At 37.8% G+C, this 16235-nt stretch overlaps 1 protein-coding gene across 3 annotated transcripts in view; it reads right to left on the reverse strand.

Moving 5' to 3' along the window:
• acot7 (acyl-CoA thioesterase 7) overlaps positions 1-16235 on the reverse strand; it is a 91724-nt gene that overhangs the window by 61476 nt on the left and 14013 nt on the right. For all 3 annotated transcript variants that reach the window (XM_053624548.1, XM_053624551.1, XM_053624550.1), the window contains exon 3: positions 15915-16071. In XM_053624548.1, the coding sequence (XP_053480523.1) occupies positions 15915-16071 (157 nt within the window). The remainder of the gene's footprint in view (positions 1-15914; positions 16072-16235) is intronic.

Below are 16235 nucleotides of genomic sequence, written 5' to 3' on the forward strand. Positions count from 1 at the left end.
ATGCACAGTTTACAAAATGCATCTTTTGGGAAAGGAAAGTCAACTGTGATCTGAGACGTGGCTTGATGTAAATAAAAACATTTCCAAGCCAAGGATTCAAGCCAACATACAGTATAGTATCTTAAGTATTCTTTCCAAATTCCTCCACAATATCTACTATTTCAGCCAGCAACACTGGCTTCCAAAAAAAGGCTTTCAATATGATTTCACAATGAATAGTGAGCACATAATAAATGTCATTTCTATTTTGCTGAATGTTGTCCTAAGCCTCTCTGTCAAACAAGCCCATTTTCTAATAGATTTTCAGCAAAGTGGGTTGCTAGTTGCTTAGTGTTACTTTTGTTGTCATGGCGACTTCAGCATCTCCCACTGAACCTCTTTCGCTCTCTCTCCAAAGTCCAAGTGAGGCTATTTTGGGTCAGCTGCATTTATGAGGCAGTAGAGTGATTTCAGGGAAGGAAAAAAAAAAGCTGTGTGAGAGGGGTGAGGAACTGTTATAAGCCGTTTGCTCAGAATGACTAAAGTGGAACCCTTGCCCTTACAGAGGCTGAAGAGACACCTCAAATATTGGCTACTCTATATTCCTCACACTGTTACATGTACAATACAGTATATTAAGAAAATATCACTTCTTACCACATTCAGGATCAACTCATATTCCTGTTTAGCTAGTTACCAAGCTCGTACTCAGTAACCACAGAAGAATGAGCCTCCTTGGCGTCTACTTTTTTGCAAAAACTTGCAATAACGTAACACAATAATCCTACACTCTGCTCATCTAGAAACCTTTATTGCCCTATTGCTCGAGCAACCCTGTACTATCGTATTCAATCCCTATAATGATGGTTTTGTGGGTAAATATACATATACCTGTATATAAAACAAGCTGCAGCAATGATAGTAGTGGGAATATGAAGGCGGCTAGTGAAACTCAACCATAAGTAGGCCGTAAAAAGTACGTTTCTACTGTATTTAATACTTAAGGAATAAAACGCTAAGGGGGCATTCTGTTATAGTCAATGACACAGCACATCCTGAAATGTTTTCTTCCTCTTATAACCAGTCAAAACTAAAAAAAAAATTTTTATTAATAAATGGCATGTTTTTAGCCATTTATGGGTACATTTAATGTTGCAGAACGTCCGCAAAACAAGTCAGCTCGTGTTATCACTTTCGTTATGGCAGTTGTAAACCGTCATCCCTTCACCAGCCTCACTTTTGTCCTTTTTTGAAGTTAAGAAAACTTGTCATGTTTCTGAGAGCCTGGAAAGCGCAATGTCTTCTGTCCTTCCCATGGTGCAAAACTTACTGACTATTACAAAGCACAACATTAATCATAACAAGAACAATCATATGCTTTTCTTTGTAAATTAACAACATGTTTTTTTGAATATATTTTATTATTAGCCTTAGCCTATTATTCGCCTATTAGATTATGTGGAGCATCTGCCATACATGTCGCTGTAAATGAGTTGTAAATAAAAAAAAATTAGAACAAGCGCATTGAAATGAACCTGTGATCTGAAGTACAGTCCGCACTAATGTCAGAGTTGCTGTTATAGAAAACGAATCAATACCTTCTCACCAATCAAAAAGACGAAATCAAGAGCTCTGGGGTAGAAATGTTTAAAGTGCACCTGTTGTGGTTTTTCAAATATTAACTTTCATGTAGTGTGTTATAGAGCTGTTTGTGAATGCAAAAAATCTGCACAGTTTCAAAAATCAAAGCACACGACAAACAGAGTTATTGACTCCCAAAAGAAAGAACCGATTCTGAACAGCTGAAACGAGTCGTTAGTAATTCCAGACTTTACTTCCTGTACTAACCTACGTAGGTTTGTAACAAAAAACTAAGCCTATGGTCTTCATTGGCTGCTCGCAAACAGACGGAGCTGAAACTCGTTATGGTAGTTTCCTTTTTGAAACACGCTGACAGCGGTAGACCAATCACAACAGACATCTGACCAATCAGAGCAGAGTATGAAAACTCCTCTCTGAACTGAGGAGTTTAGACTGAATCCTTTAGAACAGATCATTTAACAAGTTGTTTTTGACACTGGGAAAAAAATGTAATTCTGCAGTTTAAATTATGAGCACATTAAAGTGTTTTTTGACTTTGGATGCATGTAAATCTATTGTATGAGACCTTTAAAACAAAATTAGGCAGGCTTCAAAACCATAATAGGTGTGCTTTTAATGCATTTCATGTAAACAAAACATTTTTTGATTTTTTTTCCGTAAACATTTCATATTCATATCAGATGCTTCTGAAAATAAAGGCCCTTTTGGATTCCCTGAGGGAAACTAACTTTTATAAACTCCCTGCTAACCTTTGCATCACCTTTGCAAAATGTAATGCGTCATGAAAACTTTTCCACTCATTGTAAGGCCAGAGCAACAACTAACAAAAGTATTCCAAGAGACAGTATCACCACTAAAGCCGTGCTTCGTAACCTCACCGTCGCTCAAAGCAAACGCTAAGCACAAATGATTGCCGCCTTAACTAACTCCGACTGTGCGGAGTCATCTGAAAGTGAGCGATGAGTCCTGACAGACTACATTTGGGAATAGCATTTGCATTTTAGACTCCGTCCGAGGCACGCAGACAGCCCGGTTGCCTTGACAACTGCACCGAGACTCTGCTGCTGCCATGGTGAGAGAGCGGCTTGTCTAATTGGTTCCTGTGGCAACTTGTCTTCAGCTTCCGCATATGAGGCGTATTTACGTGGCGTCAGCTAGCAAGAGATTGACTTGCTAAAAATAGCACGCGTGCCGGACAGATGGAGGTTCGATATTGTTTGGAGCTTTCTGTGTCTGCTGAACTCCGATGAGCTCGAGAAGAAGAACTCTGCAGACTCCTTCCCGTCGACAATCGAGTAGGGAAAGTTTGAAAAGACTGGAAACTTCTTGCGATGGCTCGCTGAATCTCAAGAAGCTTGTGGGGAGGGTGAGAGGGGGAGAGAAAAAAAAAGATTAATCTGGCACTGCAGCTGTGACTAAGAGCGTAATTAGATGAGATGAAGACCCACTGGAGAGGATGTGCCGTTCTCTTTGGCTGCCTCCACAACATCATTACCTCCTTTCGCTTGTTGCTCTCAAATATTAAAGCAAGCGATTATTTTTCCTCCTGGTGGGACCTTAGTGAAATTAAAGATTCGGTGAGAGCGAGAGTATCTTGCAGTATGATGGGGGCATGAAACCCAAGCTTGATCTGTGTAGGTGTCGCATTCTTTCATGTTAGGCTGGTATATCTATTTCCCAAGCAACTAATCATGCATTTTGGTTCAGACGTAGCACATTTTGCTTTTTTCCCCCATGATGGATGAGTGAATTTATTAGATAACCATCTAAACCATTCCACACTAGCATTGAATCTGTGACTTGCATTAAACATAAGTGTCATATTCTTCTCGTGCATGTAGATATATTATATACTCTATATTGCTTTCTTGGATGATGGATGATTTTATTTCCAAGCTTTGGAAAAAGAACAGGTGTAACATTTTGTGTGTAGTCTATAGTCTATGCCTATAATATCCTTTCCTAAGTGTCTATTTGAACGCCATCTTAGAGATTAAAAAAAAAAAAAAATCCAAGATGTCTCTGGACACTGAATAGCAGTGACCCCACAGGAAGCATTTGTTACCAGCAGACTGAGACAATGGTTGGCTTGTTTAGTATGTTAGGACATTGGATAACCAACTCAAAGTTTCCATTAAGCTTGCCAGCTATTTGCACACTGCTTTCAATTTTGCAACACAGTGCTTCGGGTCTCTGCAACTGGAATGTTTTCAGATGGTGTAGCGGGGTGCAGTTTGTTTACAGATTGTCTGGCTTTTTAAGGCTTGAAGTTGCACACATCTTTGAACACACACATGCACACACATACACGCACACAGAGCAAAGGCTAAAATCAGTGTCAGTGTCTAGTTAACTGGTGGAGCTTTTAGTACAGTAGTAATTAGCACAAGCTCTGCTGAACCTGTATATCTTTCTTTAGACATTAGGGAATTGTGTGTGTTTGTAACTCTGTGTGTGTGTGTGTGTGTGTGTAAAATGCAATTAGAACAGCTGACTTGTGGTGGTTTGTATGACAGTGTCTGAGAGTTTGCAAATGTCCTCTGAAAAGGCGTAATTCATGCATATCTTAAGCTCTGTCCAGATGCCGTGAGCTCCTCAAGTGCACATCTGTTACTGGAACTTTCACCCATATCTTTTTTTTTTTTAATTATCCACATGTTGATTTCTATAATAAAAGATGTTGATTTTAAAAGACCCTGTAGCTGCCTGCATCAAATTCAAGGCCTTGATGCTCACGTACAAGACCTTGTCTGGACCAGCACCCTCCTACCTCAACACTCTCCTGAAGGCATACGTTCCCTCACGCAATCTGCGATCGATTAACGACCGACGCTTAGTAGTGCCTACTCAGCGTTGCTCAAGATCCCTTTCCAGAATCTTCAAACTAACTGTCCCTCAGTGGTGGAATGAACTTCCAACCTCAAACCTGACCACAGAATCTGTCACTATCTTTTAAAAAAAAACAGTTAAAGACCCACCTCTTCCGTGAACACTTAACTAACCCCTAAAATGCCAACCCCACATTATCCTTTAAATAATAATAATTAATAAATAAATAAATAAATAAATAAATAAATAAAAACTTACTCTGGCTCTTACACCTCGACTTTGTGCACTTTGCTTCTCTAGAACTCAATTATAAAATCTTATATGGTAGCACTACTTGTATTGTTCTCTGCTTGATATATCACGTTGCTTATATTTACTCATTTTTAAGTCGCTTTGGATAAAAGTGTCTGCTAAATGAATAAATGTAAATGTGAATAAAGATAATCATCATCATCATCATAGTACATTTTTATTTATTCTGCACTTTTCATTTTAGGCCAATCTCAAAGTTATAAAATGAATACATCATAACATGTTAAAGGTAAACCACAAAGTTAAAAGTAAGCAATTTTAAAAAGAAATTTTAGCAATATTTCTGTCTTTCATAATTATATGGTATTTGAAAATAAAGGTTTATACTGTGAATAGAAAATTTGAAGTTTTTTTGTAAAGAAACTTTTTTTTTTCCCATTTATATTTATGAGTTTCTAGTATCGGCACTTTATAATGGTCAGTACGTTTTCCACCAAGGGAGAATCTTCAGGACAGAAGACATATCGGTTCCAACTTAGTCAATATTTGGGGTGTTAACAGTAACTCCCTTTCACTGAACTATAGCAGTATATTGTACTTTGTAATACATTGTACATTGTAATATAACAGTATATTTTGCTATAAAAGTATATTGCATTATTACAGTATATTGTATTATAGCAGTACATTGCACTATAAAAGTATACTGACTTACAGCAGTATACTGAACTATAAAAGCATATTGAACTATAATGGTATATTGCACTATATTGTACTATAACTGTATTGTGCTATAACATTATAGTGCACTATAGCAATATATTGTACTATAGTAGTGTATTGCACTTTACCGGTATATTGTACTGTAACAGTATATTGTTAAATATTGTAAAAAAAATTAATACACCCCGTGGAATTTGTTGAGGTTTTTTTTTGTTTTTTGGTTTTTTTACATATTTGGAAAGACAAACATTTGATCCTCCTTGAATCAGTGCCCATTAAAAAGGTACACTCAATCAAATGACATATATCATTGACATTTTGTAGTAATTTTCACAATTTAAATGAACAAAAAAACAGATCAGTCACATGGAAACAGTAAGTACACCCCTACATTTATCACACCTTAAAATCCATATAACTAGATTCAGGTGTTCAGGATTGGGTGCCAGTGATTAGAACCTGCTTAGGGAGTGCAGGTGGAACCTGTCTTATTTATACCTCTCATATCTAGTGCCTGGTGTTCCCTTTGTTATTGAAGTGTGTGGTGTCATAATGCCAAGATCTAAATAGTTCCTATAGGCCTTCAGAAAAAATGTGGATGCCTATGTGTCTGGCAAGGGATTTAAAAAGATTATTTGAAATACATCATTCCACTGTAAGGAAAATCATCTACAAGTGGTGCAGATTTCAAACGACTGGCAATTTCTCCAGGACTGGCCATCCCAGCAAATTCAGCCCAAGAAGAGACCATCTGATGCAAAAAAAAAAAAAGTCTCCAAGAACGCCAACATTTCATCACAGGATCTGCTAGTAACTGTTGGTGTCAAAGTGCATGCTTCTACTATCAGAAAAAGATTGCACAAAATTCACCTGCATGGGAGGTGTGCCAGGGAAAAGCCTTTGCTGTCTAAAAAGAACATCAGAGCAAGACACTTTGCCAATGAGCATACAGACAAAGACCAGGCCTTTTGGAATAATGTGCTCTGGACAGACAAATCAAAGATAGAGTTGTTTGGCCACAGTAACAGCAGACATGCTTTTCAGGAGAAGTACCTTATACCAACTGTGAAGCACGATGGTGGAAATGTTATGCTTTGGGGTTGCTTCGCTGCCACAGGGACTGGACAGCTTGCATTCATTGATTCAACTATGAATTTCGCATCATATCAGAGAGTGCTTGCAGATAATGAGAGGCCTTCTGTCCAAAAGTTGAAGTTGAACCGAAAGTGGACCTTTCAACAGGATAATGATCCTAAGCACACTAGCAAATCCACAGAGGAATGGATCAAAAATAAGAAATGGAGGGTTATGGAACGGACTAGTCAAATCCCACTGAAATGTTGTGAGGGGATTCAAAACGGGCAGTACATGCAAGAAAAGCCTCAAACATCTTGCAACTGAAAGAATATTGCATGGAAGCCGATATCAGAGACTGGTGGACAATTATGCAAAACACCTACAAGACGTTATTTCTGCTAAAGGGAGCAATGGTAGCTTCTGAGAGACCAAGGGTGTACTTACTTTTTCCACAGAAGAATATCACATCCATTGATATTTCTGTTGAATAAATGATTGAAAAAGCTCATTTTCCTTGTTGTTTTGTTCAAGTATAGCAACTTCATTAACAGGCACTGTTTCAAAGATGAGCAAATGGTTGCTTGTCCAAATATGTCAAAAAAGCAAACCGTTTCCATAGGGCGTACTTATTTTTTCACATGACTGTATAATTGTATATTTTGCAATAATGGCATATTGTACTATAGCTGTATATTTTACTATAACTGTGTATTGTACTATAATGGTATACCATGCTATGATGGTATATTTTACTATAAAGGTATATTGTACTATAACAATATATATATATATAATTTTTATTGTATTCATAGCAGTATATTGTACTATAACAATATATTCTGTTATAACAGTATATTGTACTATAGCCGTATATTTTAATATAACAGTATTTTAACTACAGCAGTATATGGTATACTGTATTATAGAGGTTGATTGTACCATAACAGTATATTGCACTATAATGGTATATTGTAACATAGCAGTATATTGTGTTATAATGATATATTTTACTATAACAGTATATTGTATTATATCATACTGCATACCATTAATCCTATATTTACTATTTCCAATGTAGTTCTAAATCTCACAATCGAAATGTTTTCACAAAAGATGAAATATATTTAGTCAATAGACTGTATACGTAATAGTTAGATGCTACTGATTGTCAAATTATATGTTAAATGCAAATTTGTGTTGTTTTTTTATCTGTCTATTTTCATAGTTTTGTTTACACTTGTAAAATTAAGAGAAAGAAGAAGAGTGTTTACTCAGATTTGTATATATACTGCATTTTACAATTATGCATTCATGCATCGTGTGTGTGTGTGTGTGTGTGTGTGTGTGTTTTAGATCTTTATATTTTCATATCCAAATGTCACCACAAAGATAGGAATATCTGACAGTTTTGACCTTCTGAGGACATTTTTCTGCTCCCAAGAGAAAACTTTTTTTTTTTTTTCACAAAACCTGCAGCCTGTATTTAAAAACTAAAACTAAAACAAACAAAAAAACTAAAAGCAAAAAGATTTCATCTCGTTACTGACTTTAGGGTTAGGTGTAGGAATAAAAATAAGCGTGTGTGTGTGTGTGTGTGTGTGTTTTAAATAAGGATGAAGGCTAGCCTGAGGCCCCAATCATCACGGCCCCTGCGCTGAGAAGCAGGAGACCCCTGAGGAGTGTGAGTGAGGAGGCTGACTAGATTGGCTCTGACTGTGTGTGTGTGTGTGTGTGTGTGTGTGTGTGTGTGTGTGTCTGTGTGTGTGTGTGTCCATAACCGTGTAAGAAACCACGTGATGGCCCTAAACCCAGCCCCAACACAGCTCGCTCGCTCGCTCTCTCTCTCTCTCTCTCTCACGTGCACACACACACACACACACACACACACACACACACACACAAAACCCTGTAGGAACTAAAAGTTGTTTTTTTTCCCCAACAATCATGGTTGCTTTACTTTTAGCCTGGTCTTCCACTCAGAATTAACACAGAAAGGCTCTTCCTACTTGTACAAGATCTGTATATCATTTCTAACCTCTGTATCTATGCTTAAGCTTCGGACATTACTGAAAATCGCATTCAAACACACATCATGAGAGATAATTAATTTTATCCTGAGAGAGCACAGGCCTCGGCATATGCAGGTGCTGTGGCCTGTGTAGATGTGGCCTGTGCATGCGGGGCAAAGCGTGACACTAAGCTGACATGACAGAGGCACATAATGTCTGCTCCCGTTCCTCACGCTCGCCCTCTGGCGCAGCAAGCAAATTTAAGGGGCAATGCCAACATGAGCCGTGACCACCCAGTAACACAGCGCTAGAAATAGTATAGTGACAGTATAGTTGTATGCTGTTATTTCAGATTAGGAAATCTAGGCCACAATAGAAAACTATATTTCTACATGTTTCATTTACATGAAGGCCAAAAGCAGGTAATTGTTCTTAACTAGTACAGTCGTTTAACTAACATTGGGCTGTATACCCAGTTACATTACATGTGTGTCTCAATGAGGATTTAATCCCAGAAGTAATTATGGATTTACCAATAGGGCAATATGATTAAATAATGTCAATATTGTGGTAAATTATGTCACAATACACTTTTCTGAGATAGTGTGCATATCATGATATGGTTGCTATCATGCATATTGTTGTTGGTAGTTTGTTAACCTATATAATGATGCATATCATGTATCGTAGAAATGTCTTCAAGAATCTTGATATGATATTTTTGTCATATAGGCCCACCCCTAGTTATGCGCAATTTAGACATCAGGAACTGCGTAGTACCCAGTCCTGGATGTTTCTACTCCAGAACATACTGCCAACCTCAGAGACATGAACTGAGTAAAGCCCTAAAATACTAGTACTTGCTTTGCCACTGAATTGTATAGTATTCAATGGAATCTTATTTTTGTTGTAAATTTTATGATCATTATTGTGCATTTGTGCATGCAATTCTGCTCTATAAATTCGAATATGGAGGGGATGAAAGAAATTGAAATTTCCAAACAAACTTGTTTATATCTACCTGTTGTCCATTATGACCCAGAAAAGTAGTGTATAATGGTAAATGTGTCACATAATACCAAACGTGAATGTTATACTAAACATCCATTGACCAAGTCAATTAGAGGACCATGTGGGCGTGGTTTAAAAGTCTAATGACCTACAACTCTCAAACAGAAACATGCACATGGTGCATCATTATACACAAAACTATCCGATGAGAAAATGATCACTCATATTCTTTGGCTCATTAGACTCAAAGCCACTGTTCAAGTGTGAACTAACAGTTTTGATTAAAGGTACAGTATATAGGAATGACATGTAGTTTATGAACTACATGCACAACCAAATGATGTAAAATGGACTTGGACCCCAATTCCCAAATACAGTGTTTCTCAATCCTAAACTTTGGACTTAAGGTAGTGTAAGTAGTGGAAAAACTATTAATCATTGTCTGGCGCACCTGATGGAAATCCCTTTTCATAGGAGATTTATTCCAGTGTTGCTAAATGTCTGTCAAATGATGTCAAAATACAGCTCCATCAGCCAACATGACAATATCTTTTTTATGGTCTACATGTGAAATCAAGACTTGAATTGTCTGTGTGGTGTGTATTCTATCAACAGGGTCAAAAAGCTGTTTGCAAAAACCATAAACATTTGTCAGTCTAGTCCAGGGGTGTCCAATCTTATCCGAAAATGGCCGGTGTGGGTGAAAGTTTTCATTCCAACCAAGCAGGAGCCACACCTGATTCCACCTGCTTAATCAGTTGATCTTGGCTTTCAATAGACTCGGGTGTGGCTTCTGCTTGGCTGGAATGAAAACCTGCACCCACACCGACCCTTTCCAGATAAGATTGGATACCCCTGGTCTAGGCTCACCAGCATTACACAGCCGAAATAATGCTAAATGATTATAGTTTTCTGTCATTGCTTTAATATTATGTTAGTGCAGTGCCTTGCATACAGTATTAACCCCAAAAAATTTCCATATTTTGTAGAGCTACAACTTGGGACTGAAATAAACTTAATTGGGATTATATGTCACGGATCTATAGAAAATAACCCATAATATCGGAAGTTTGCAGAATCATTAATAAAAAAAAAAAGTTGTGATGGTGTAAGTGTTCACCCCTGTTGATGTGAAACCAGTTCTGGTGCAACCTGTTTGTTAGGAAACATACCTAAACAAATAGTATCATGAAGACCAATGTGCTATCAAAACAAGTCCAGGACAATACAATCAAGGTTTGGTTAGAAAAACAAATACCAAAGTTTGAACATCATCCAGTGTACCATTAATTCCATTATTAAAAACTGGGTAAATATGGAAACAGCCAAAAGGCCAGGGGTCACCCTGAAGGATCTGTAGAGATCCACAGCTCGGATGGGAGAAACTGTAACCCTAGCTTGGACACTCTAAAAAAGCAAGGCTTCATGGAAGAGTGCTAAGCCATATGAAATCCCATTGGGAGTTTGACAAAAAAAAGGCATGACACAAACATGCAGAAAAATGTTCTCTGATAAGGTCAAAATTGAATGTCGTGGCCTTGGTACAAAGTGTTTGGAGAAAATCCAATACTGCCCTTTTACTCTGAGAAAACCATCCTCATAGTGAAGCATGATAGTGGTAGCATCGTGGAGTGTTATCCCTGACCTTTTGGTTGCTTCTCTGTATAATGTCCCCTTTAACTGTTCACTGAATTAGGCACTACCCTAGCTAGAGTTGTGGCTGTGCCCTATTAATTCAATTTTTAATAATGGATTTAATGGTGCTCTGAAGGATGTTCAAAGTTTGGGATATTTGGGGGGGATATTATGGGCTATTTTGTGTAGATCCATGATATATAATTCCACTTAAGTCAATTTGAGCTTCAGGTTGTAACACTACAAAATGTACAAAATATCACAGTATATGACTACATTAACAACAACGTCAGCATTATCTTATATTTATCTTTAAATATAAGCAGTCTCTTTTATCTATTCAAGTTGTATCAGAGCCAAAATATTAGCACTTCTAGCATTATGCAGGTACTCAAGCTAGCTTTCTGTCATTTCTCTTATCTTTTGTTAGCATATGACTCCATCAGCTAGCATGCCAGCATCTTACCATTTTCATTATATAAAACTAATTTATTTTTTTATGAAGCAAATGTCAGTGCTGTTTTTCTTATATAGGAATGCATAACACCTGCTTATAATAAACAAAAGCTAGAAGGAGCCTATATGCATCAAATGCCTTAAGTCAGTGGTTTTCAAAGTGGGGGATGCGGCCCCCTTGGGGGCCGCCAGGGGGCACACGGGGGGCCTCAACAATTTGGTCAGAGCCACCAAGACCATCCCTCCAACTAGTATGTTTTCTCTTTGTCACTCTCAGACAACCACACACACACACAATCAATTCCTAATGTAATGTAATCTAAAGATGTAAGATGTAATTATTAATAAAAAAAAAAAAGGGGGAATATATTCAGAAGTCTGTATTTTTAATGTGTTTTAAAGACATCTTGCAAAAGGGGGGCCTCGGTCACATGTTAATGCCATTTGGGGGGCCTTGCCCTGGAAAAGTTTGGGAGCCCCTGCCTTAAGTCACACAAACTGTCCCTAATTATTATTTTTTATGTCACTGTGGTTGTCTCTTGTTCCTGTCACTTCCGCAGCAGAAAGTACCCTCAGAGGCACGTGCATGTCTCTGTCTGTCTCTGCAGATCCTTCCATCGACTCGGCATCTCACCTCTCCCTAGCTTGTCCCTGCTTCCTTGACAACTCGGTTGCTGTGGTAACACCATGCACCTTGGGGATACCTCTTTTGTTTTGTCCTGATGTGTTTTCTGCCTCCCCCTTTTCTTTCCTGCCATTTATCACTGATTCATTATCTCGCTTAAAGAAGTATCTCTCCAGGTAAGAATTTGTCATTTCTGGGACAGCTTGCGCTGTTTGTGGCTTTAAAAAGGGCTATGTTTAGGACAGTAATAGAGTCACGATGGAGAGAAGAGAGAGGAAAAAGACGTGTGATCAGGCTCTGAGGAGAAATCTATATTTATAATGCTTTAGCACCATCTTGAGCTAGGGCCAACATGAGAACTGTTTGGTCATTGTGTTAATCGTGTTTCAGTCCACATTGTTTTATCAGTTATTTATAGTTCCTCTTGTACTCAAATAAGCAGATGTTAGACCAAATATCCCTCTCATTCTACTCAAGAGGTTGAATCATTGCAAAAGATTAACCAGAAGAATATGAGACAAATGTTCATTGTACAACTCACTATGACAGTACATTTACTCCAGCTGCAGAATATATTTTTATATTACAAGATGGACTGGTTAAAGCCGGTTTTACATTGTGTGCTTTCAGCTGTTTTTGCTGTCACACTGTATGAGATCACAATAAAATATCGGTCAAATTTTATAACAGACTGTTCAAATCTAACATTAAACATAAAAGAAAATGACAACATTCTACTTGCATTATAAATAGGGGTGTAACGATACATTCGGGTCACGATTCCATTTCAACTGATTCGCGATACATGCTTGGTGATTTGATTCAATTTGGATTTTTTAAACAAAATTTGGACCAAGAAAAATGATGACTGAAAAAACTCCTTGTTCATTTCCAAATCATAAACAGTGCAAAACAATATGGCCACATCAGCCTGTGCAAACAATATATTTTTGTATAAAACTAAATAAATCAAAAAAAGACTATGAATAGAGGTTTAATATTGTAAACAAAATGTTCTATGGGTTCACCATATCTTAAAAATAAACAAATACATTTATAAATTCTCCAAAAATTTGAATTAAATAAACAAAAAGTCTTTAAACCGGCTAAACTGCCAGACTTCCACAGCCTCTTTTCCAGGCATTGTAGACTGATGTCATTTGAAAGCTACGGAAGAGCTCTTTTTAACAATTATAGCATGAACGTGCAACCATATAACCTATATAATGCGTGTCAGTTGTTGTGATCCTGAGCTAACAGTCACGTCACAATGGCGCAGGCTCTCCTCGAATGAACGTGATCATGTGACCAGCGTGCTCTCGATATATTTTATGGGTTGTGCAGATTGCAACCCACGGTGTTCAAACGGTGTAATTGTATTTGATGCAAAACCAGAATGCTGATTTCCACAATGTGAGTCGCACATTTCCACGATCAAAGTTTTGCGTCGTGATGCATCATGTCACGGTGCATCACTACACCCCTAATTATCAATCAGGGTGATCTGGACTCATGCAGAAAACAGGCTCGCATAAACAGAAACATTCTTGTGAGAATGAGGTCATATTTCTGTCCATTATCATGTTTTGTTTAGATTTAGCCATCGCTACTACCGTTTCTGTAGCTGTTCTGGAAGGTTCTCATGATCTTATGCCATCCTCCAATTTCCTCCGATTTCTGACACTTCTTCTAAGACCGCATATGTCAGACAACTTACAACCAAATAATTCTTTTATGATGGCTGCAACAGTAAAATAGGCCTGAAAATCACACCGTGTACAGGTTTAAGATGATGGCTTAAGATGTTTCTATTTTAAAAACTGAAATCTTCAATCTTATTTCAAGGAAATAGATCAAATCTGGATACTTTCTGTGACGCCACTAGAATTCCATGTCACATTTTTTCTATGTTACGAGGTGTTCCGCATGACCAACTGTTGTGAGGGGAATGTTCTCAAAAACTATGATTCATCCACCTCATAGAAGATTATGAAATACTCCACAGACCTACAACTGACAGGAAAGCAATCAGATCAGACTTGACTGCATTTATGAAAAGGAAAAATCCTTATGGCAGAAAAAGACGCAAAGACATTTGTAAGCCCTGTACATACGAGAAGTGTGTTTAGACATGCAGCTGCCTCCAACCATACTTATCTTGATTATCTTTAAAGCAAGCCACAACACTGCATTGTCTAGTACACGCTGAAAATTCAGATATTATCTCTTTCAACAGCTCCTTGTCACATAATCCATGTACGGCAAATAACACATCACTGTCAAACAATGAGTGATTGGCTTAACCCTGATTATTGCAATCTAGTGAGTGTGGTGCAGATTCAGAAAGTTATGAAAATAAGTCTCCAACCGCATCGGCTTTAAAAACATATGCATATAGAAGTACAACAAAGCAAATTTCCTGTCACTTATAAAGTACGGCATATGAAACTGCATTTCTTAGTATTTGGCATGCACTCAACAAGTTTGTAGAAAACCTGATGATCCACGTTAGATCAAATTCATCAAAGTATCACCTGAACATGTGCTTCAATGGAAAGGATAAGATGCGAGGAAAATCTGAGCTTTTGTACAGAGCATTTAATATTACATATTTGATCACATTTAAATAGCGACCTAGAAATAGTGCAAAATCTAGAATATTTCCCTTTTTTTAAAAAAAAAAAAAAACTTTTTCTAAATTCTAAAACTTTCTCTGAATGTTTCTCTGAAAATGTGGTCTTCTGAACCCTACCGTGTATGTTTTTAAAAAAACACTTGTGTGGACACCTGGGAAAACCCTTCACATGGTGAAATATTAAAATTTTCTTCTATATATACAGCCAAGAGTTTGTGGACACCTGTCCATCGCACCCACATGTGCTTGTTGCACATTCCCATTCCAAATTTAGTCCCCCCTAACAGCCTTCACTCTTCTGGGAAGGCTTTCCACTAGAATTTGGAGCGTGACTGTGGGGATTTGTGTCCATTCAGCCACAAGAGTATTAGTGAGGTCAGATGCTGATGTTGGGTGAAGAGGCCTGGTGTGTAGTCAGTGTTCCAGATCCTCCCAAAAGTGTTCAGTGGGGTTGAGGTCTGGGCTCTGGGCAGGACACTCGAGATCTTCCACTTCAACCTTGGCAAACCATGTCTTCATGGAGCTCGCGTTGTGCACAGGGGCATTGTCATGCTGGAACATGTTTGGGCTCCTTAGTTCCTTATAATGCTACAGCATACAAAGATATTCTATACAATTATGTGCTTCACACTTTGTGGCAACAGTTTTGGGAAGACCCACATATGAGTGTGATGGTCAGGTGTCCACATACATTTAGCCATATAATGTAGCTCAACCACAAACTGAGTTCTAGCATTTTAAATTCTGGTTACACCCAAAAGTAAAAAGGGAGAAAATTGCATTTAAAGATTCCAATACAAACTGAATTTGTTTCTAAATGAATGTGTAATAAATAAAATACAAAAATAATAACTATGATTATCTTTTTACCCACTTTTATTCATAGTCTACAGCCATTTACAGCTATGATTGTTAAACTGGCTCATTATATATGTCTAATGTGATGTGTCTAATCTATTTGCAGAAGGCCCGGGCAAGTTTAATAAAATGAATACATAAAATGTATATGTTTCAAGTAAACACCCTATTTCAGCCACAGTGACCACTGACAGGTTTATGATCATGCTGGATATCCACTAACCTGTTAGTATGTTTTCAGACACCACGTTGACCTGCACCTCCACAGAGTGTTTGGAGGTGTAGGTGATTTCCGCGCTCACATGGGCCACCTCGCCAATGAACATGGGGTACAGGAAATCGGTGCGCTCCACTCGTGCCAGGGCAGCAGCGCAGCGGTCCTGCAAGGCGAATGAAAAGAAGGATTTGACTTTTCAGCCTTTTCAGGTGACTATGTTTTCATTTGCTTGTTTACATACACATGACTTCTCTTGAACCAGTTGCTTGAAGAAACCCGTTCCTTTGTGAGAAATTTGTTTGTTTGTTCATTAAACAATCCTTAACT

Source organism: Ictalurus furcatus, chromosome 5 (assembly GCF_023375685.1).
Source record: "Ictalurus furcatus strain D&B chromosome 5, Billie_1.0, whole genome shotgun sequence".
Lineage (NCBI taxonomy): Eukaryota > Metazoa > Chordata > Actinopteri > Siluriformes > Ictaluridae > Ictalurus > Ictalurus furcatus.